This window comes from Mirounga angustirostris, unplaced genomic scaffold (assembly GCF_029215605.1).
Source record: "Mirounga angustirostris isolate CCGP_5_RB_7025 unplaced genomic scaffold, mMirAng1.0.hap1 SCAF_13, whole genome shotgun sequence".
Lineage (NCBI taxonomy): Eukaryota > Metazoa > Chordata > Mammalia > Carnivora > Phocidae > Mirounga > Mirounga angustirostris.
Genome location: NW_026991721.1, coordinates 3,226,330 through 3,248,765, shown reverse-complemented (window position 1 = coordinate 3,248,765; position 22,436 = coordinate 3,226,330). Strand labels below are relative to the sequence as shown.

The 22,436-nt window shown below is 58.8% G+C and overlaps 1 protein-coding gene across 1 annotated transcript in view; it reads right to left on the bottom strand.

The window, feature by feature from the left end:
* Positions 1 to 700: 700 nt before the first annotated feature.
* SHANK2 (SH3 and multiple ankyrin repeat domains 2) overlaps positions 701 to 22,436 on the bottom strand; it is a 500,779-nt gene continuing 479,043 nt past the window's right edge. Inside the window, exons 20-23 of the mRNA XM_064576041.1 lie at positions 19,260 to 19,390; positions 18,027 to 18,138; positions 13,356 to 15,765; positions 701 to 3,823 (exon numbers count right to left, since the gene is read on the bottom strand). Of these exons, the coding sequence (XP_064432111.1) occupies positions 3,253 to 3,823; positions 13,356 to 15,765; positions 18,027 to 18,138; positions 19,260 to 19,390 (3,224 nt within the window). The 3' untranslated portion in view covers positions 701 to 3,252. The remainder of the gene's footprint in view (positions 3,824 to 13,355; positions 15,766 to 18,026; positions 18,139 to 19,259; positions 19,391 to 22,436) is intronic.

Genomic DNA, 22,436 nt, shown 5'->3' with positions numbered 1-22,436 from the left:
ACAGCAACACAGATAATGCGAACACAAGTTACACAAACCATAGTGTGAAACATATTAGTTTCTAAAAAAAACAAAAAAAATTCGTTAATGGGAAAAAAAAAAATCAATATTTGTGGCCCACACACACAAAGTCATTGCCAGATCACCTGGGTAATGCTTGCTTGTTCAGTAACTCAGGAAAAAAAAAAAAAATCACCATTTTACTAACTAAAGTACCACAAATAATCCACTTTGTGATATGTAAAGTTCAGCAAATCAACAGTCACATTGAGTCATTTTATATTATATGAATTAACTTAAAATGTGCACAGACACCCTGGAGAAGGTGTCTTGGCAGGTATACATAATTTACATCTTGAGAGATTTTGGTTTTGTATACACAATGTTACAGAGACTAGGCATGTAAATGCAATTTATTTAAATTACAGTAGATAACAAAAGTTGATCTTAAAACCTGGAGTAGTATTAACATGATCTTTATATGAGCAGTTTGACTTGGGTCCCACCATTGAGGAGGTCGTGGAATAGGGCCTGGTCCTAATGTGTCCAAGGGGGGCGGGGAGGGAGAACAGTGGGCGGCGATCTCAGTACTATTGCTTTCTGTAGCAACACCATCGAATAGGGCTAGAGATGGGTTCATCTTGGCAACATGGGTTACTCTGTTGGTCAGTGCAGGTTCTGCGGGGTCCTGTGACTTTTCTAGAATAAGACAAGGCAAAAATAAGTGACTGCCCAGCTTTATTTTTTCTGTCTTGCACTCTGCTTGCTTCTGGTTAGTTGCCCGTGGCTTGGCGTCTAAGAAAGGGAGTGGCAGCCAAAGTCCAGTGAACCTAAAGCCACCAGATGGCAACCTAGCAGCGCCTTCCCTTCCTGTCCTCTCTTGTTCTGGCGTGTCGCCTGGCACTGAGCGTGGAGGTAATGCTGAACAGTAGACAGAGGAGGGAAGAACCAGGGTGAGCGGTGCACTGACTGAATTTTGCTCTATCACCAAATGGAAGACAAATAATGGCCCAACCACCACCTTTTCGTTTTCTGAACACTCGCAGGTGGCCTCAGCAGGCCACCCATGGCATCCCCAGCACACCCCACGACCAAGAGACGGAAGGTGCGCGGGACAGAAGCGCCTTCGTGTTCAAATGATTTCACGTTGGATCGGGGCATTCAAATACAGGTTGCCCTGCAGAAGGGTTTGGAACAGAGAAAGGTCCAAAACTCAGTTTCCAATTCAGGGGCATGTGGCTGGAAAAACTGTGTATGTGCGCGCGCGTGTGTGGTGCATGTTTGTTTTTGGAGAAACTGCTGCATTGTGAATTGTAACCACTTTTGAAGAAATAATTGTCCTTCGATGACGAAGTTCTAGCAAAGATAGAAAATATAACACAGCTCTGCTGGTTCAGATGCATCCAAATAAGGTTGATTTAAAAAGGTCATACTTTTATAATTCCACAGAAATAGTGTTATTAAATCACAAAAGTTTTTTTTTTTTTCTTTAACTTTCTAGCACTGAAGTGGCACAAAGGCTGCCTAGTAGACCAGCCACTTTTTTTTCTTAAAATATTGTGCTTATAAACTATCTGTACAACTATTTAAACTTGCAGTAAAGAAAGAAATTTTAAATTGCTAAATTTTATGTGTTCATTCTAGAGCTGTTCCAGACCTAATCAGACACTTGTGAGCATAAAGAAAAGAAAGGAAAAAAAAAATCATGTTTTTATAATTAGAGATGGGCTAGGCTAGTTCTGAAATCATAATAAAACCCAAAACCTGCTGTTCAAGTTTCTTCCAAGTGTGGGAGAATGTGCTGGAGGCCTGGCTGGATGTCCGGTGGCTCCCCGTGCAGGTGGCAACCTCCCTTGGAAACCGGAGGTATTGTTACAGGGGAGGGGACTCCAGGGAGGAGAGCGGGCATGGCTCAGGAAGGCCTCACGAGAGGGGCCTGGCGCAGCCCGGGAAGCCTCCCTGGCTTTCCTTCCTTCGTTTGTCTGCCTGCACCCTCAGCCTGTAGCCCACCGTGTTCTCAGCCTGGGGTCCCACTGGGTGCTCAAGAAGCCTGTTGTAAGACAAACTGGGGGGCTGTGTGGACAGTCGGAGACAGAGGGGGAGAGCCCCCAAGTACCATCTTCCCTGGCCTCAGAGAGCAGAGAGGCTGTCTCGGCAGAGATGCTCACCCTGGGCCGGGCTTGGACCTGACGTCATGGCGCCCCACCCGGCTCCAGGGAAGATGCCGTCTCCCCCACCGCAGCACGCGCCCACCGTGCACCTCGTGTCCCACCCTCGTGTTAAAGTGGATGCTCGCCTGCTCTGATTTTGCAGAATGCAACACACTTTCAGTTTAAAAAAAAACGGCGAAAGGCAGAGAATCCCCTTCTCACCGTCCTGGAGACACTCCTGGCAGATGACTGACCCCTCTTCCCCTGGAGGGGACTTGGGACCCAGGCAGCTGCACACTGGCTGCTTCCCATGGCCAGGTCTCCCCTCCTCCTTGGAGTCGTGACTTTGTGCTTTGACTAACTCCGTGTGACATCTGTTTGGCCACCTTGGAATTATGCTAATAGATTTACAGAAATAAAGCTAAGCAAAGCCGGGCACGACCCCATTCAGACTCCCCACCATGACCAAAAACTTCATGGCCAAAGAACCACAGATGCACATTGCAGGAGGAGATGGGGTAAAGAATCCAGAGGAAAAAAAGATTCTCTACCTTTCGGGCCTAAGAAGGGGCACCGGACAGACAGGTCTGGGGTGTCTTACCGCAAGCAAAGTAGAGGAAAGAAAGGAGCAAGTGAGCTTTGAGTGCCCTCCCGGAGGCCACAGACTGAGGCGGGCCTGGGTGGTGAGAGCTGCCCGGAAAGCAGAGGAGGGAGGTCTCAGGAGGTATCTAGAGGACACTGGTGTCTGCCTGCAAGAGCAAGGGTCCCGTGCTAAATCGACGGGGGCGTCCCTGGGACCGGGCAAAGTGAGGTCATCTGCATGCTGGGAGGCAAGCTGTGCCTCTTTCCGTGGTGGCAGAACTCCTCCCCCCATGTCCCCTGCTGCACAGAAAGAGCCCGTGAAGCCCACGTGGAGAGTGGGGGCGTTTCAAGGCCTTCGCTCAGCCACACCTGGACACACTCGGCATTTCTTTGGGTACCAGGAGACAAACCCATGGAATGGGGTTGGTGCTCACAGACTGTGCTTGGCCGCCCAAATATTTCAGTAGAAGCCCATCTCTACTTATAACAAGAAGTCTGTAAAGGTGAAGAGCAGCCACCCTTATCTGTCCAGCAGCTGTTTCAAAGCCCTTTCTATGTTCATCCGGTGCCCGACCCGAGTCACCCCAAGATCTATTAGATCTTCCTTCTGAAGGTTTGGTAGGTGACTGCCGTCAATCTCATTGTCCATGAAGGTCTCTTTATGCTCACCCAAGTTTAGACTTTCCAGCCAATCCGCCACGTCTGGTTTAGTCCACAGGTGCACGGGCTTAGTCGTAAAAGGCTTATTTGAGATTGGCTGTTGCAGTATCGAGGGGGATGGTGACCTGCTGCGTCCCGCCGGGTTCAAGCCAAACAGGTCCCCGGACGGGGGCTGGCTTGGAAGGCTAAAGACCTCTGAGAGAGTGGGAGAAGGAGCGGCGGCAGCGGCGGAGAGGGGGGCAGGCAGGATCTCTTTACTCAGCTCTGTTGGTGACACCACAGGGCTCGGGGCACGTCTTGTTCCTGAGGTCCTACTCTCAAAGTCTGCAGGCCGGCTCTGCAGAGTGATGGGCTGCGAGGTCCCCGGGCGAACCGTGAAGGTCACCGTCGTGCTCCGTGTACCTGAGACGGTGCTCATGACCTCTGGACTTCTGAAACAGCAACAGAGACAAATATCACAAGCCGCATCACGACGTGGGTCAGCGGGATGCAGACTGCCAAGGTCAGGGGTGTGGCTGGGGGGGGACACTCTAGGGGCAGCCTCGCTGGCAGTGAGCAGATGACTTGCCATGCCAGGACCGGGGCAGGGCGGAAGGGGGCAGGAGGCAGAGTTCTGAGAAGAAGCCACAGCATGCCAAGGCGGCCCACTCCCCTGGCCCCTCGAGGGGGCGGCTGCCGGGTGGGGGCGCCTGCACCGTGTGAGCAGGGAGGGCAGCCCGGGGCGGCCAGGGAGGCACATGAGGACGGGACCTGCACAAGGTCCTGCTCCCTGGGTGAGACGTGTCTGGTGATGTCACAAGTACACCACCAGTATGAGCAAAGGACAGCTTTCGCCTCCGTTCTGGCACGTAGAAGGAAGAGCACCCTTGGGGAGAGACCCTCCCTCTTAACTGCCTGTCAGGCCTTGGGCTTTTCGGCTTGAAAGGACAAGTGCAGGGAAGGGTCCCTTGCAGGCTGGTCCTGTTGCAGTGAGTGGGAAGCCCCACACCGACTTGGGGGCACTCAGGGTTTGAAGAAACCATCCACGGACCCTGAGAGCAAGGAGTAATTTGCCAGAGTGCAGTCCGTACTGACCCGGAGGGCTAAGCCCAGAACTGCTGCGACTTTGGGTCCAGTGTCGGCGGGGCCATTTGATTGCGGAATGGAGTGGGCGCGCTGATGTTTTCTCTCCCCACATGAAGGCAGTGTGGGAAGCTCAGTGTCGGTAGGTAACGATCCTCACCAAAAAGCAGAAATCTGAAAGGAACCCCCTTCTCCCAAGTGGCCAGGGGAGTCCTTGGGAGTCCCCCATGTCCTTCCTGCTCTGGCCAGGCAGGTGAAGCCCGAGGGGTTGGAGTGGGGTACACTCGCGCCTCTGAGGCTCGGCCTTTACTGGCCTCAAGGAGACGCTGGATGACCTGAGGGGAGGAGACTGCAACTCAGTGCCAGGGAAGTCTCTGGTCTTTGTGCTCACCTGCGCAGGGCCCCCTCCCTGGGTCTGGCCAAAGCCCACGGGAGGCTTTCCAGCCACATACAGAGAACAGCCACGCCTCTGGGCTCTGGTTCATGCTCTTCTCTGCTGTCCCCAAACGGAAGGCATTATCCACGCTACCAGCCCAACAAAGCCACAGCCAACAGGGGAGGTGGCAAGAGTAGGTGTGTATTTCTTGTCTTTTGGGCTCATTCATGTGAATGTGGACCGACCACCCACCCCCTTCCGAAGGATCCCTCCTACTATGGGTTCCTCCTCAGGATTTGGACTTGAGATGTATGAAGCCTGGCTCCACCTAACACCAGCGTAGGCACGTTTTAGCCTGTGAGTCTCCATGTCTTCATACGTGAAATGGGCTCCTGTCCCTCCCAAGTGGGGAGAGTCGGGGTAGGGTGTGTTCGGGAGTGTGTGAGGAGCCGCACAGGTGTTGCGTGGCGGGTGATGAAAGCGGACAAGGACAGGGATGGGGGGGCCTCTGTACACGAAGGGGTGAGCTGGGCACGAGGCCCAGTCCGCCCGTCCTCTCCCTAGCTTTTCTTTGCTGCGGAGTTTTCTCTGCCACTGGTGTGTGGATACGAGCACCCCATGTCAGCTACCTGGGTGTCTCCAAGCTTGTGACACTTCTGCAGCGGATGGCAGTCTCGGCTGCTTCGAGGACGGGATGTGGAAGCAGCAGGTGTAGAGGGGCCTGGGCGGACTCGCACTTCGATCCTGACACAAGCACTCCCAGGGGCAGGTGGATGCGACTGGGCCAGGGACAGCCACCCCCAGAGTGTCCCCATGCAGCTTCCTGGAGGGCCGGGTGCCCCGGGTGGGATCTGGTACAAACAGGAGACCTCCGTCAAGAACCTCCGGGGCCGTGGGTGCTGGTTACTGGTTATACTGGCCGGTAAAGGCAGCCCATCCACCACTGCCAGGCTCAGTTACTCCAAATCCAGAAGTAGGAGCCCCGATGGTGCGAGCTGTGGGGACGGGGAGCCAGCACCTCTGGGACCGAGATCAGGTTCTTGAGAGAGGGGTGGAGCAGCAAGGGTTTAAGGAGAAAGCTGCATGTTCTGCTGCTCGAGTAGGATCGGAAGACCCACTCCACTTCCGGCTTGGGCCGAAGCGCGCGCTGGCAGGGGGTGCTGTGGAGTGTCCTTCAAGGCGGCCCGTGCCCTCCCTGTGCCTGCTCCACGGCGCTGGGGCACCTCTGTTTTGGGAAGACTCATTGGTTCTGCTTTGATACAACAATTAAGCTAAGGTGGTTGAGTAGGCGCAAAGCCGCTCCATCCAGAGGTGATCTGAGTTGTTCATTAGGGCCTAGAACCTTTGGGGAAGAGACGACGTTTTTGTAAAGTGGGTAAATCTACAAGAGCACCTTTGCTCAGGTGTTGCTTTGTCGTAACAGTCCTGATGTGCTTTTTCTAGAGGTGACACTGCATGGTGACAGTGTCCATGTCCCTGACTCTGGTTGGACCCACCAGGGCAGCACAGTCAGGGAGGGGTCCCCCAAGCCCGGGCCACACTGAGCAGCGGGCACCTCCGAGCCAGAGGGTGGCTGTCCGACCGTTTCTAGGTAGCTGGGATGGGTTTTTTTTTTTTAAAAAAAAGGACAGCCTTGCAGGCAGCTGTGTGTGTTGTTGGAAACAAAGAGCAGGCTCTCCAAACACACTGGTGGGTGGGTGGGGGCGGGGGGAACAGCACACACCAGAAATCAAGGCAGTTTTGCGAGTGGCACTTACTTCTGTTCAGCATGACCCTCTTCTGTGAACACCCATCACGAGAGCACATGAAAATGACAGAATGGAATGGCTTGAGACAACACTGCAAAATTAATTAAAATTAAAAAAGAAGCTTTTTTTCGATGGATGAAATGAAAGCGGGGGTACAGATGTCGGCTGAGAATCTCCTGAGGCTGGTTCCTTTTTGGCCGGGGAGGCGGGCAGAGTGGGCAGTCCGCCTCGCTGGCCAGGACAGAAGATGAATACGGGCCTCACTTTCATGTTTAGAATGGGAAACTCACGACCCTGCCTTCTTTGGCTTGGGACAATGTGAACATAAAGAGGAAAATTATCCAGGGAAAACCTGGTGAGAAAGCGAGGACCACAGCATCGGAATGACATGAGCCTCTGCCTGAAGTCCTCAGAGGACCAGCTCGTTGCTAAGACCCTGACGAGGGCTCCCAAGCCGTGTGTCCTTTGTCTTCTGCAGCTTGGCAAGCCTAAATCGACATTCCTGGTGGGGGAAGGCGCCCCGCGGGTACCTGTGCTTTGCTTCAAGTCTCCACCGTGAGCCGAGAGCCTGGCAACTGATGGTGGGGGGATGCCGGGTCCGGCCACGAGCTTGGGGCCGGCGGAAAGTCGCCATGGAAAAGAGTAACTAACCAGAGAGCCTGAGAAGCAGAGCAAAGGCCCTCCCCGGGCTGGCCCATCCTGCCCTCCTTTTCAGTAGTTTGATTACTCTCGGTTCATCACGCTGACATTATTCACTGGATCCTCCTGGCTGCAGAGATCGGTACGTTGCTAAGCAACCACTGGGTTCCCGGGTGGAACACGCAGGAATCTGTCGCCCTGATTTAGAACACAGACACGTGCACACGCACACACCCTCTCTTGGATCAGCTCTAGGCTGCCTTTTTAAATCAAATCCATATGGAAACCGAATTAAAACAAGAACTGAGAGCTGACACTCAGAGACGCATCGTTATTTCATTAGTCAGAACCAGTTAACTGGGGTGGGGGAAGGCAGAGTCAGGTGGCTTTTTCAGTGCGTTTACAGATTCCATCTGGCTTTTGAACAGCCACTGAATGTGGGCCAGAGGCCGCTCGGTGACGCCGGCGAGGTGTACCTGTTGTCCCGCACGCGAGCTGGGGCAGCGGCTCTGAACCCGTTTGGCACCAGACTATCCCAGCGTGACCGGTCCCACCTCTGCGTTTCAGTTACCAGGGCCTTCTTGTGAGGAACCCGTCTCGTGTGGACACGGCCCTTATTGCCAAAGTGCTCTTCTGAAGGGGCCCTGGGACGGGGGGGTGGGGAGGGCAACCGAGTCATTCCCACACCTGCCTGAGGCCCGAGCGCTCCGTGTGTCTCCCTGGCTCCAGGCCTGGGGCGTGTCGGTGCCTCTGACACCTACACCTCACGGCCGCCACGAGCCCTGAGCACCACCAGGGGCCTCGGCCCACAGTCGGTGTGCGGTGTCCTTGTTGCCTGAACGGTGGGTGGATACTGGTTAGCTTGTGGCCCGACTGGGAGTGTGGGTGGGCGCCTTGGGTCCGCCAGGAGCCGGGGGTCCTCCTGCCAGAACGTTCGCATCCAAGCAGGTCAAAAAGGCACCCCATTTTCAGGGAGCAGCATTCACCCCCTGACGTGCTCCTGCCGACCGATCCTAACATCCAGACGGGAAAGTGAGAACCTAAGAACCACACCTGTGATCATGGGGAAAGGCTGTAACCGGACTGGAATAACCTTCCTCGAATACGGTCTACAAGAAAACACCCCAAGAGCAAATTTCATGATCCCCTGTGCATAGTGCTCACCCAATTACCTACCCTTCCATTCACTGACATCTCCTTCCTGTTTCAGTTGGTGGCTGTGAAACGGTAAAACCCCTGTGACCCGTGACGGTGTCGAGGTTAAGGGAATGCCGTTCGGCAGCTTCTGTTGGGTCGGCTTTAAAGTCTATGCTCTGGGACCAGCTGGGCGGAGATAATTTTTTAACAACCCACACTGATTTATTATAAAGCCAGGCGGCTCTCAGGAGAATACTGCAGAGCCCGGGAGGCGCTGGAGGCACTGGCCAGCGAGGGCGGATGCAGGGGGCCAGCCGTGCGGGGCCTCGGGAGGATGGCTCTCCTCCTCCGAGCCCATTTGTGCCCCCGGGAGGTGGAGGCCAGGCCAAGAAGAGCTGGGTGACCTAGAGGGGCCTTAGGATCCAGCTGATGCCATGCCCTCTGGACGGAAGCTGAAGGGGGACCCCCACAAGCGTACGTCCACTGCTTGCTCCCCCCGGCACACACAGGGTGAAAACAAGACTGACTTCGCAGCTGTGGACTTGCTGGATACAGCAGCGCATCTGTCTTGCTCCGGAAGGGATGTCTGCGTTGTCTGGGCTGCCAAAGCACGGAACTCAGGCAAACGGAGCTGCCGTTCTGGGATCCTGAGGCCCTTGGCCTCCGAATCTGCCCCTTGGTCTGCGGAGCGCAGGCCCCCTGACCTTGCACACGGACCCCGCCGCAGCCGGCGAAGGGCACCTGTTCCACCACGAGAGCTGCTGCGCTGGGCGGCTGCCAGTAACCGTGACACGGAGGTCTGGTCACGCGAAGCCTCAGGCGGCCGCCCTCTCACGGGACGCACACAGTCTCGCTCTCCCTCCCCACCCCAAGGCCCGCCAGCCCTCCCTTGGCACAGAAAGCATTTTCTGGCCTCCGGGCTTCATGCACGTTGTGCCTGTGCCTGGGATGCTCCACTCCTGATTTTCTGCACGTCTGGCTTCTTCTTTTATCTCTGGTCATTCAGAGGTCACTTCCTTAAGGACTGTCACCTCCTTCCTGCCCATGTTGACTTGGACTTGTGAACATGTCCCTGTTCCTTTGTAGCACTTGGTGCGCTTTGGGTTTGTTCATTACTACTTGTCCATTTTCCCCTTGAGAGTACAGCTCCCCAACGGAGGAGACACCTGGGATGTGTTCCAGTTTGGGGATGAGTCCCGGGGCTCAGCACAGCTCCTGGCACAGGAGAGGTCATCGACAACTCTGCGTCTGCTTCCCAGCTTCCAAGGGCCCAGGCCTCTGCGGGTGTGTATTCCTCCTGCTACTCTCCACCCTCAGGCCTGGCCCTGGGCTCCTACAAAACAGCAGCTCAGGGACTCCCAGCCAGTGGACTCAGGAGGCCCTGGGCCGGGCTGGGCTTCCAGGCTCAAGGACGGAGTGTCCCATCAGCTTCCCATCTGTGCCCTGGAGCGTGTGGGGGGCACACTGGGCCACGTGACTTCGAGCAAAACACCACTTGCTCCACAATGGGGAGAAAACCACTCCTGCAGAGCCCTCCAACGCCACAAAATCCTCAGGGGTCGTCTATCACCAAAGGGGATAGGACATCCTTGCAGCCGTGGACAGTGCCTTCACCGCGCTGTCCTAAGGGCAGTGCGGCTGGCCGTCTGCCTGACCCTGAGCTTCCCGGGAAGGGCTGGGGCTCCGCAGACTCCTCACAGACGCCCTCAAACCACAGCTTGCTTTGCTGTGACTCAGGCTGACACTCTCTTCAAAGATGAGGTCGCTTCTTGGAAAAACCAGGCTTTCCCCAGAGCTGCCTGGCGGCTCCTTCCTTAGTGGGGTGTGTTCAGACAGGGCCGAGGAGGCACCACCAACGTCGGTACTCAGGAAAGCTACTTGATCATGTTCTCGCCCCTGTATTTGTAATCAAGACATCTCCAGATCCCGAGTCTTCTCTGGTTTGGGGGAATAAACCGGAGCTGCGTGGCTCAGGTCAAATTTCATGTCCTCAGGTGAGCGAGGGTCTCGTCCCACCCTGGGCTCTAGCGAGAAGTGAAGAGTCTCACCTCAGTCGCTAAGAAGCACCCAAGGGGGCAGGTAACCCCAAAGGGGTGAGGTCCAAAACTTGAGCTCTCTTGGGCGATTGAAACAGTTTCTGTGGAGAGAGGATTTATGCATGTGTCGCTTTTCATTCTCCCTAGAGAAACGCCTTTGCTTCTCCCCAGGAGGATGCCCTGCGTTCAGGTCCACGCCTCACGCTGCCCAGGGCCACTCCCAGCCCGAGCTCCGGGATGCATTTAAAAGTAGTGGGGAGCCACCCTGGCAGGTGATCTCCAAACGGGCAAATACCCGGGCTTGTCAACCGAGGCAAGACTCAGCAAAGGAGAGGCTTGCCCCTGGGGCAGATGCGTGTGCGAGGGGGCAGACCGGCCCCACCTAGGGTTGCTGCTCAGCAGCTGTCACCCACCTCACCCTTGTCAGCAGCCTCATGGCCACAGCTGACATCCGCTTCGGGCTTTGCCCGGTGAGGCTGTGAAATCAGCAAAGCCACAGTAGCTGGTGGAGTGCCCAGGGTGGCACCTGAAGGCGATGACTTTTCTCTTTGTCCCTGGGGCTCAGGGCCATCGGATGCCCAGGCCAACTCAGTGCCACCCTTGGCCGAGAGCCGAGAATAGGACGCCACCTCTGGGTGCTCAGCAGTGCCAGAGGCTGCCTGGTGACTGGCCTGGCCTACCGTCAGCCACCGGGTCACCAAAGAGAAGGGCTCCGGCATGCAGCTGGGCTCAGGTGAGCCGCAAAGGCCTGGGGACGGCCCGCCCTCGGCGATCTCAGCCCTGCAGACAGCTTGGGCAGCCGCCCCTTCCTCCCGGGCTGATCCCTGGCTCCTGCAACAGCTCGGGAGTGGAACCCTGAGATGCTCCCTGGGTCGGAAGTCGGGTCTCGGCCTTCCGGCGGGGTCCTCCTGGCCGCATGTCCACCTCTCTGACCTTCAGTCCGGTCATCTGCACACGGGAAATAATGGCAGGCCCCGCGTCAGCGGTGCCCGTGGGGCGTGGTGCCCAGCGTTTGGGGAGGCCTCGAGAGATGTCGGCTGATGTTCTCATTGTAAGTGAACTGGGTTATAAATAACAGAACAGACCGGAGGTGGCTGTTCTTGGCATCTGAGCATCGCTTGGAGGTGGTCCTGCAGCTGCTCTCGAGAAATCCAACAGGATTCTGCCAGGTGACGTCCGCTCTGAGGCCCCTCCCACCGAGGGAAATGCAGGCGGGGAAGCCCTCGGGACACATGCAGCCCGACACCCACTCTCCCCTGCGCCCCCAGGAGCTCACCCAGTTGGGAAGGGAGTGGAGGTGGCGGGCAATCCAGAGGCCCCTGGATTGGGGTGGGAGGGCTTGGGGCAGCAGGGCTTAGGCCTGAGCATCTCTTGAGTCATCCCTTCAGACTCTACCGAGCTCAGACAGTGGCAACGAGGGGAAGCGCCAGGCCAGGCCCTCAGCCTGAGTCCTGGCTCGGTCTCCCGCTGCGCACGGTGCCCAGCCACTCAGCGCTCCGCTTCCCACATCTGGAGAAGGGGTACAATGGGTACCCGCTCCCCTGCACTCACGGGCCAGTGTTCTGTAAAATGCGAAGCACTGGAGAGAAAGCAGCTCCCTTCTTGTGCTTTCACGTGACGTAGCAACAAAGAACTGTATTCTCACATACAGGGAAAGGGCAAAACTGGCTAGTTTTAAGATTTTCCTTTCAGACTTTCGAGTATGTAATATTTGTAGGTATGTAGGTGCAGACGTCCCCCAGAAATGGGGACTTTTTGCAGACTTTGTTTTCAACTGGAGCTATTTTCTGAATGTCACAGTTAGTGGATGGAGTGTCGTCCCGCTTCTCTCTACCAAGGCTGGCCTGTCATTATTTCTCTGAGTGTACTGGGAGCCATCCGAGTAATTTATTTACATCCACACTGAAGGGTAACTGGGAAAACTGGCTCTCGGCCCGCCTCTGCAGGTCCAACCACAGGGGGTGTCGCTGGTTAACGGGCTGAGACGTTTGAGTCAAACGCCTGTCCGGAGGGAGCACGACGAAAGACTCGTTAGTCAAAGCGACGAGATCTGGGAGCAGACAGCAGTGCGGGAGGCCAAGGAACAGCCGCGCGGGACAGTGAACAGAGCTGCGTCACGGGGAAGAAGGCCCAGCACGGTGAGGGTCCGGGGGAGCAAACCGCTCTGGTGACAGTCACCCCAAAGCTCTAGGTGGAGCGCGAGAGGCCTGCCGTAGAGCATGGCATGCCTCGCCAGAGCCTTGTGGCTCCCGTTAGAAGTGAGCCCTCATATTCTACCTCCAGCCGCAATGGCAGCACTTGACGCTGCTGAAACCGTGAACGGTCACCCCCGGGAGATGTGGATGCCCTCTTCCGTGCTGCCTGCCTGCTGGGCTGGGCTGGGCTGGCGGGGGCGGCGGGGGGGCCGTTACCCTCTGAGCTCACTAGTGAAGCCACAACCTGGCACCTTCCCCAGCTCTCCAACCCGTCAGTGACCGGAGGAAGCGAGAAGGATCCACGCACACTTAATCACACGCGCACGCACGCCACCAACCCACTCGCTCTCCTTTGGCATGGCTACTCCCTGCAACCAGCTGGGCAGAGCTCAGTTTTGGCTTCTGTGAGGCTCCAGGATGACCTTACAGGGGGTCCTGGCAAAGGTTTGGAGGACATGGAACGACTGGGACCAGAGCACGTCTGTGGAAGCTGCAGTGGGGCTGGCCTTGTGCGGCTGCGTTTCACTACAGGTCTTCACCTGGGGAGTGCCGCCTCCTGCCAGGATGGCTGCAGCGTGTGCACTCTGCCGGAGTCCGGGAGGGCGGGCTGGGCGCTGTGCAACAGGTGCGGCCAGCACAAAGGCGTTACGGAGTCCCCCTTCACGTCCGCTCTGGCTGCTTCCCGAGGGCCTTTCCTGGTCGGCCCCGACTGGACGAGGCAGGAAAGCCGGCACGGGGCAGTCTGCGTCTAAGCCACCTGCGGGACTTACCTTGGAGCGAGGCCGGCAGCCTTGGTTCCTGTGGGCGAATCCAGTCCTTCCCCCGGCTTTGCCGATTTCTCTCGGTTCATTTGCTGCAGGATTGAGTTCAACTCACTGATCACGTTTGCCTTCGGCCCTGAGCGAATTGGGCTTCTGACCTCAGAGACGTCCCCCCACAACTTGGAGGTCCTTGGTGGTGTCACCTTCGTGGCCCCAGGCTGGGCGCTGCCCGGCGGCGGCGGGGGGGCCGGGGGAGGGATGACGAAGCTGTCCACGTCCTCCTCCACTAGCGCGTCCTGATAAAGTGCATTGCTTTTGGGAATTATGGGCTTCACTTTTGGCTTCGGAGGTACTGGGGGCTTGTCCACCGTAAACGCTTGCCCATCTGCATAGACTGTGCAGGTGTCCACGCTCTCCCCGCCTTCAGAAGACAGGGTGGACATGCTGGACACTGTGGAGATGGTGCTGGTCGTCTCGAGATGGTGGTCGCTGCTGCTTCGGCTGTCCGCCTCCTCGATCCCAGAGTCCGTGACTGCGTCAAAGTTCTCGGGGGGCGGCAGGAATGAGGCAGGCAGGCAGTTGGAAAGGCCAGCCGGCTTCTTGCTGTCTGCACAGTTGGCTGGTTGGCTGGGGTTCAACGAAGGGGACTGGGAGGCGTCCTGTTTCTTCTGCTTGACCAGGTCCGTGAGAGCGGGGACAGAAGCGATGCGGTCATCGGGGATATCAAAACTATTTGCAAATTCCAGGGGGGGAGGCAATGGCTCTGTAAAAATAAAATCCTCATCCAGATCCACGGATGCCAGAGGGGGAGGAGGGATGCGGAACGGCAAAATCACCGCCTCTTCCACGGAGCCCGCCGCCACAACGGTCCTGCCGGGCACGGTGGCGGCGGGCTCGGGGCTGGCGGAGATCTGTAAAGCACCTTCGGTTTCGGGAGTGCCTTCTGGCACCTCGGGCAGCGAGTGGTCTGGCTGGGCCTCCACATCAGCTCTCTCTCCCTCTTCCTGCAGCCGGTGGTCGGTGGTGGCTGCATCCACGGTGTGGACCATCAGCAGGCCGGCCGATCTCTGCTGGGACGTGTCCACGATGTTGATGAGCATGTGCTTCTTGTCCTCGCCCTTCTGGTCCTTGCCCAGCTCCGTCTCGTACTTGTTCTCGGTCTCCTGCCGCCTCAGGGGCCCCCGCGTGTTCTGCCTGGTGACCGGGGGGAAGCCTGCTTCCACGCTGGGCCGCATTTTGGTATCGATGTAGAGAGGCTTGTGGAGGTCGGCCTTGGGGGCTTCCCCCTTGGGGCCCTGTTGGGACTCCTTCATGGCTCGGTCCCTTGCAGACAGCGCCAGGGCCAGCGGGGAGCTGGGGTCCAGCAGCCTGCCCGTGAGCGGGTGGACGTAATTCTCAGGGCCAGCCACGCTGCTGCTCTTGGGGGGCACGGCGGGGCTGCTCTCGGGGCCCTTGGCTTTGGGTGTGGAATTCAGCGGCCTGCCGGCCTCCCCCTGAGCTGTGGCCTCACCGCCACCCACCAGCTGGTTCTCGGGCTCCCTGGGCGGCGCCCCCGGCATGGGCAGCGACAGCGGCTCGGCGCCATCCTCCTCGCCGAAGCCGACCTCTTCGGGGAAGTTGGAGGAGCGCGCCCGGGGGGCGGGCGGCCCCAGGCCCACGTCCTCGTCCCCCAGGTCTGTGGAGAGGAAGGCCGGGGAGTTCCTCCTGGCTTCCAGCCGCTTCTCCCGGTCGCGGACGGCCCCAGCGATGGCGGCGGCGAAGGGGCTGCTGACGGTCAGGCTGTCATCGGGCCGCAGCTGGCCCGGCTGCTCGGGGGCCTGCGGGTCGATCTCCGTGCTGCTGCCCTGACTGCTCTTCCCGCTGCTGCTGGTGGAGGGCTCCTTCACGATGATGGTCGGGATGGGGATGGAGCACGTCTTCTCGGGGCTGTCCTCCACATTGGACTGCTTCACCAGCATGCCCTTCCGCCGGGCGGGCTTGGCGGGGACGTACACGGCTTTGCTCGCAATCCTCCCCACCTCCGAGTACGGGTTCTCCGGCATCTGGCCTCTCTTGTTGCGGAAGTTGGCCTGGGCGGCGGCGCTGCGGCTGTAGAGGTCCTCGGAGTCCAGGGAGTAGCGGTCCAGCTCCCGCCGGTAGTACATCCCCTTGTCCCTCATCGCCGTGGCCACCGTGTCCGAGCGAGCCGCGGGGGGCACCTTGGCAGCCGAGTTCTGATTGAACGCCGGCTTGATGGTCCCGTAGACCCTTGGCGTTGGGGACTTGGGGCAGTTGTAGGTGGTGGGGGACGGGGGCGGGGGGGACGGGGGCACGGACTGCGGTGGGGGGGGGATGTCCTCGGAGGTGTCCGGCATGGACAGGCTTCTGGTGAACTTCAGCATCGGAGGGGCCAGAAATTGCCGCTCTTCCTCCGTTATTCCTGCAAGGAGAAGGCAGGCTTAAGTTTTAAACTGTGACACTGACGCCCCACCAAGCTCCTAGCTCTGTGACACGCTACATCTGCACACGCACAACGAACCACGGTGCACACTTGTTCACAAAACACAGCACAAGCCACCACGACAAGAGCTTACGTGGCCCATCCGAGCCCCCCCCCAGGAAAAGACAGGAAACAGGGAAAGAAAAGAAAAAGAAGAGAAAGGTGCTGGGTTGCATCGAGTGCGTGCTGTTGAGATGTTCTGCATGCAGCGCCCACAGCAGCGGGTGGGAGGCACGTGCGAGGCCAGGCAGGTGCCCGGGGCCACGAGCTGCGTGCGAGCACGTGGGTGCGCGTGAACACACACTGGGGCTGGGCCGGGTCAGCACACATCTGTCCGGTCAGGATCCGCCAGGGCCCTGGGGCTGTTTCTGGCACCTGGGGGCCGATGCTGTCGGGCTGCCCATCAGAGGCCGGGCCCATGTGACGTGGGCAGGGCCGCTGCTGAGGGGCGTGAGAGCTGGCCTGCCTGTGTGACAGGAGCCCGGTCGCCAGGGCACTGGCGGCTTGAGGTGTTGGCGCTCCCTCAGGAGAACGGCTGTGAGGCAGAGAAGGCCCTTCTGGCTCTTCAGCACGCCCGTGAGGGGATGGGGCCCAGACTGCTCTTTAGTGCAAGATGCCAACCCCAGCCAGGAGCGGCTTCCGGAGCAAACCCTGGGCCACTGGCCTCGGGAGCCTCCCCGGGTCCTGAGACCCTCTGGGCTGGGCTGAGGGGCCAGGCGCTTTCCACCGTCGCCACTAACCTGGGTCAGCATTCGGCTGACTTGGCACAAAGTCAGGCCGTGCCCCCGGACCTGACCTAGCGAAGCAGCGCCTGTTGGGTGTGAATGTGCCGAGGGGCCTGGTTGTGGTGATGGTGGGCGCCCGGCCTCGCTGGGCCTGGCTCCTCTGTGTGGGTTGACTGGGCAGGGCCTACAGACTCTCTCTCCGGTGGTCTGAGATACTGAAACGTCAACAGAATGCACTCCAGGAGATGGGAAGCAGACACACAGGTGGCAGGGACTCGGGTCTCACGCTGGGGCATGCAGGGGCTCAAAGAGGTAACAGAATGAATTACTTCCAATCAAAAACAACTTCTAGGACAAACTACAATAATTTATTCCAGTGAAAATTTCCATTCGATAAGGGTATTCCCAATTTAACGTACTCCTGTGGGAGGGTATTGTGGCATCACATGGACGGACTGCTAAAAGGCCTTCTTGACCGTTGGCTACCCGTGGGTTGCCTGCCAGCGATGCTCCCAAGGAGTCATAATTTAAGAATACACCTTACAGAGAAGTGTAGGGGTTGCATTCAGATCACACATTCCAAACCACAAGGTCCACTAACCTGATAGAAAGATTCTGCTGTCTGACAGGAGGAAATCAATTGTTATTAACCAGGTACAGAGCCAGGGACCCAGCCTGGCGTCTACGCTAGTCTGCGGTGGCCCCGCACGCCTGGGAGGGCGGGTTTCAGGAGCCAGATGGCACCTCCACCAGGGCCACTACCGTCTAGTCACTGCTGTGAGCCACCTCACACTGACCAAGGAGCCAGCCCCCCAAAGAGCAGTGCGCTTCCAGAAGTCAGCCCGCAGTGTTCCGAAGGGCCAGCCTGGGATGGCTGGGTCCGCCGGTGTCCTTCACTGGCCCAGCTCCTCTGAGAATTTACGTGGTAAAGACAGTGCTGGAGTATCTCACAAAGGGGCTGCCTGGCAGGGTCACGGTCACCTTGCCTGGAAGCCGTCAGTAGGTGTCACCGGGACATTAACAAGGAGGTACGCAGCTTTCTACGACACGCCGTACGTTGGTTTGTCCCAGTTCTAGAACCTGGCCCCACCACCCCCAGAAGTGTGTCCACCTAGCTTGCCCTGTGAAATGTGGCAGTTTCATTTCGGGCAATGCGGGGAACGTGGGGATCCCATTGAGCGGGGGACCCCCTCCACCTGCCACTCTGATCCCCGCGGGGCAACGGAGGGGGCTTCCCGGACCACCCCGGTCTGCCCTCGCCTCCCTCCCAACACGTGCCCCCTCACCCTGCTGGTGTCAGCACAGATAATGTGCTTGCAGGGCTGGATTTTGTTCCAGCAGGTAGAAGGGTTCCAGCCTGCTGGGGCATTCAGAGGCCCCCGGTGGGTGGGCCTGGGGGGCGGCTCTGCCTGGGTGCTCTGAGGGCTTCTCTGAGAGCCAGGGGCAACCTCTGTGGGTGTAGGCCATGCTTCTTACCTATTGATTTCTGCCTTCGCATCGTACCTCGGGGGAGGCCCAGAAACGGGCCTTTCGGGCTCCCGGGAACCGTGGGCGTCATCACGGCGATCCCCTGTCGTTCATACACGGACTGCAAACCAGAGAGCCTAGAGTGAGGTGGGCCCCGACCAGCCCTACCCCTGGCCGCCAGGCCCAGAGGGTGTCACAGCAGCCCTGGGCAGCAGGCACCTGTCATCCGGCTTCCCGTGCTGCTTCCAGCAGCAAGCTGCGTCCAGCCGAGGCTGACGGGATGCACGAGCTTCAAGGACCCAGAAGAGGCTCTCCCTGAGTATTGCCCACTGGCTCCTGCCCGCTAAATGCCAATGTGCTCAGTGGAGCCGTGGTCTGGCCGACCAGCCCGAGAGAAGGGGCCAGGGCCACTGCTGTGTAGGGGAATGCACCCAGCGGCTGGTGGGGCAGGAGCCTCTGTCTTCCTCCGCAGGCCAGGTGCTGGTGAGAGTGAGCCAGCTGCAGGTGGGCTGGCCCAGCAGGAACCTCCTTCACTTGGGAAGCAGATTCCTGTGCAGCCCCCACCCAACCTGCCACTTCCCTGTCTGTACGGGGCTGCCGGCTTGCCCCCCCCACCCTGCGGCATCAGAGGGGGACTCCCGAGTCTGGGGGAAATGGGTGCAAGCTCTCGTGCATCTTGTGCTCAGGCCCCCAGAGGGTCTTCCTCCCCACCCCGTCTCCCCAGGGCTCAGGGCGGCTCCTAGCTCTCTGGGACCTGAGGCTGGGCTGGAGGGTGTTAGGGCCTGGGAGGGGCGGGGCTTGAGATGCAGCCAGAGGCTGCAAACAAGGCGGACAGTGAGGATGGTGGGCAGGGCCTGGGGGAGGGTGGGTCCCGCCGGGGAGGTTGCCCAGAGCTTATGGGAGCACCCCCCCCGGGGGTTCTGGAGATGATGTGGTTCCCAGGGTGAGCATGTCCGTTGTCATCGCTAGCAGTTGCCTCTGTTTTAATGTGTGTCACACAAAGCTAGCCTATCCAGTGGGCAATGTTCACGGGGGAAACCAAGTGACTCAATGTGAGGTGGGTTCCAAGAAGGTACTAAGGAATCGTGACCGGGACACTCAGACCTGCCGCCAGGCACAGACGGGGCGCAGGTGGCCGAGTCTGGGAGATGGTGAGGAGCACCCTGCCTGCACAGCCTGGAGCGCGTGCGCTGCCACTGCCCAGATGGCCCGCCCGCCATCCCCCAGGGCACAGCCACTCACGTTCATGTCCGAGACAGACGGGAAGCACCGGCTGGTGGGCCGCTGCTTGATGGTGGCCACCCTGGACTCCATGGCCACGTTATCAGCAGCGCGGGATGGCTTGGAGGCCGGGACTATCTCCTCGGGTTTATCTGCAATGTGAACACGATGGTGGGAACAGGTGTCAGGGGTGAGACCCCTGAAACAACCAGGGGCCTGCCTCTGGTGAGGTGCCCTCCACGCGTGCACAGCCATTTCCGGGCTCTGGCCTTGACCATGCAAGCGGGCGCACGGCACCACGGCGTGGAGCACGCATGCGTTGGTCTGCCACATGCACTCACGCCGTCACACCCCGGGAGGCGCACGCGGACAAGATGGGGGACAAGACCCTCGGTGACACAGCCTCGGCCCCCGCGGCCCCAAACTCCCCGAAAGTCACATCTTCACCGGAGCCACTCGATTCGTGCTGACGGGACTTACTCTTGACTGTGTCAACTAAACCAATGCTTGGAGTCTTTCTAAGAGCTCAGAGGCATGGCTCCTTTGTAACCAGATGCAGTTGCCGGGCTGTAAGGCCCAAGGCCCAGGGCTGGAGGCAGTGGGTGCAGCCAACTGGGCCATGCCGGCCAGCTTGGGGGGCCGCTCGGGGGCTCAGCTTGGGGGCCGGCTTGGGAGGCCGAGCCCGCACTGCCTGGGCAAGACCTGATTTCCCAACAGTACCACATTCTCATTTCTTTGTGAAAAAGAAAGTCAAGGGTTACTTATGAGTGATTCTTACAAATTAAAAACTTAAGAAAATTTTAAACTAAAACATTAACTTTTTTTGGAAAACTTGAAAACTTCAGCACATCCCAGAATTGCCTTGACGCCCTGGCTTTATCTGGAGGATGCCCGAGACCCTGCAGAGCAAGGATCCTCAGTGGGGTGTGCCCCACCTGCCCTTCCAGGAAGACTGTGGCCGGGTTAGCATGAAGCCAGTGTAAGCGGAGCCTGGTGGGAACAGCCCGTTTTGGAGGTGGGCACAGCACTCCCCTTGTTCCCCCAAGGCTATCCAGGCCACAAGCCCGAGGCCTCCTAGCATCCCCAACCCTTTCTGGGGTCTGGTGACTCCCCACAAAGTACATGCCGTCGCAAAGACCCAGGCCCCGAGCCGTGAGGTCAGCACATGAATGTTGGAGCAGAAAGGAGCTCTGGGCATCAAGTCCGTCCCATTGGGTGGGACAGCCACTTATAACAGGGACTTCCAAAGAGGAGCTAGCCCCCTGGAAAAGCCCCCCAGAGCCCCAACACTCTCAGAGCCCCAGACCAGGGAGGGAGGGTGTGGGTGGGGGGACCAGGGCCACCCCAGCCTCCCAGAGCACCTACAGGCAGGACTCTGACATCTGCTGGTAGCTGCTCACAAAGCTCCTAACTCCAGCGCTGCATCCTGGCTCAAGGGTCGGCAAACTACGGCCCTGGGGTCAAACCCTGCCCACCGTTCTTGATCTATGCAGACTGTTTATATTTTTAAGAGGCTATTAAAAGGAGGGGAAGGAGAATGTGCCACAGAGAGCCTGTGGCCTGCAAAGCCTGAAACTCTCACTGTCTGGAAAATGCCTGTGCCTGGCCAGGGCCCTGCCCCAGTTCACCTGCCACTGAGCCACGGGCACAGGATTCAGGCAGAGGAGCCTCAGGGAGGCTGTCCCCCGATACACGTGGACCCACGCCTGCCTCTCCCACATGAAGGGAAGACCCGCTCTTTCCATCTGTCCTGCCCTGCCCTGCTGTCAGGCTGGCCTGCCGAGGGCATCTCCTGCTCCTCGTGGGTGCTGGGGATGCTAGTAAGCGTCGGCCCCTTAAGGAGCTGGTCAGTGACACCTGCCTCTCTGGGTCACCGTGTCCTCCTCACGGCTCCCGGCACTGTCCTTTCCTCCTCACCTGTGCCCAGGGCCGCAGAGGAGCCATCATCCCCAGCCCTCACAGCTGCTGCCCCTTCTTTCTCTCCTGTCCCCCCCTTTGCTGGGTCTCTGTCCCTGTAGCTGTGCCGTGCACACCCCACGACCCCAGAAAGCTGCTTCCTCCAGGAAGCTGTCCCCTCTCGGATCTGGGCCGGGATTCCTTCCATGGCTGGGGTCCAGCTCGCTTCTGTGCAGAGTCCCTGATGCTGCCCCGCCAGCCGGGCCACGCTCCCTTGGCCATGGCTCAGGGGCCTCTTGCGGTGGTGCTCTGGTGGCACTTGGCTAGCCTCCTCGGTCCTCGTGGCCGTGCCCAGAAGCTGCGGCCCTCGAGGCAGCTGCCGGTTTGCTTCTGCTCAGGTGCAGGGAGTCGGGTGTCCTCGGAGCTGGGAGCCCGTCTGTGGGGGTCCAGCCTTCGATGCAGCACACGCAGCTGGGGTTGCTCCCCCCGGGGGCCTCCGGGACGTGGAGCCCAACACATCCTGTGGGAGGCCCTGCAGGTGGAGCGAGCGCTGGCCGTGCCGCCGGCCGCGTCGCACAGGGAGCCCGGGGCGGGATGCTGTCCTGGGATGCAGAGCTAACCAGCAGCATCTTGGAGAGCCTCCTGTTTCTGACTGTTGCTTTGGTTTGAACCCCCTTCCCCCTGCATGCCGTGGGTCTGCCACGCAGTATTGGAGTAGTGCCTGGGTTTTCATGCGCCCTGAATATGCAGGTGGCAGACTGTGATCCTGGAGCTTCTGGGCACGTGGCAGGCACCCTAAAAATATGCCTTGAATGCTGGGCGTGCACAGGTGAGGCCAAGGTCCCGTGATAACAATGGTCCCTGGTGGAAGTTGTAAATGCCTCATTTCTCACCCTGATGAGAACCCGGAACAACCCGGATCTGAGACGCTGAAGGTCATGCAGATAAAAATCGGGGACCAGGTGGTGGGAGCTGGGGCTCCAGTTGGGGTCATCCAGCCTCTCCACCCCCACCTTGGGCCAGGGGTGCTGAGCCCCGGTGGGCAGTGGAGATCTAGGACTGTCATCAGAATTGCGGAGAAGTCCGGGCACTGTCCACACCACACTCACCCGAGACAAGAGGCCACCTTGGGTGGATGGCCTTGTCTTTGTTGGACACCTTGGTCCTCCTGCCTCCACCCAAATGTTCTTCGGAGCCAGAACAGCAGAGCACCTTGGCTTGTGGGGGGTAAGGCTGGGAGGTCCTGCTCCTACTTCAGTGAGAGCCACTTAGCATGGTTTGTGTGGTTCGCACGGAGAGACG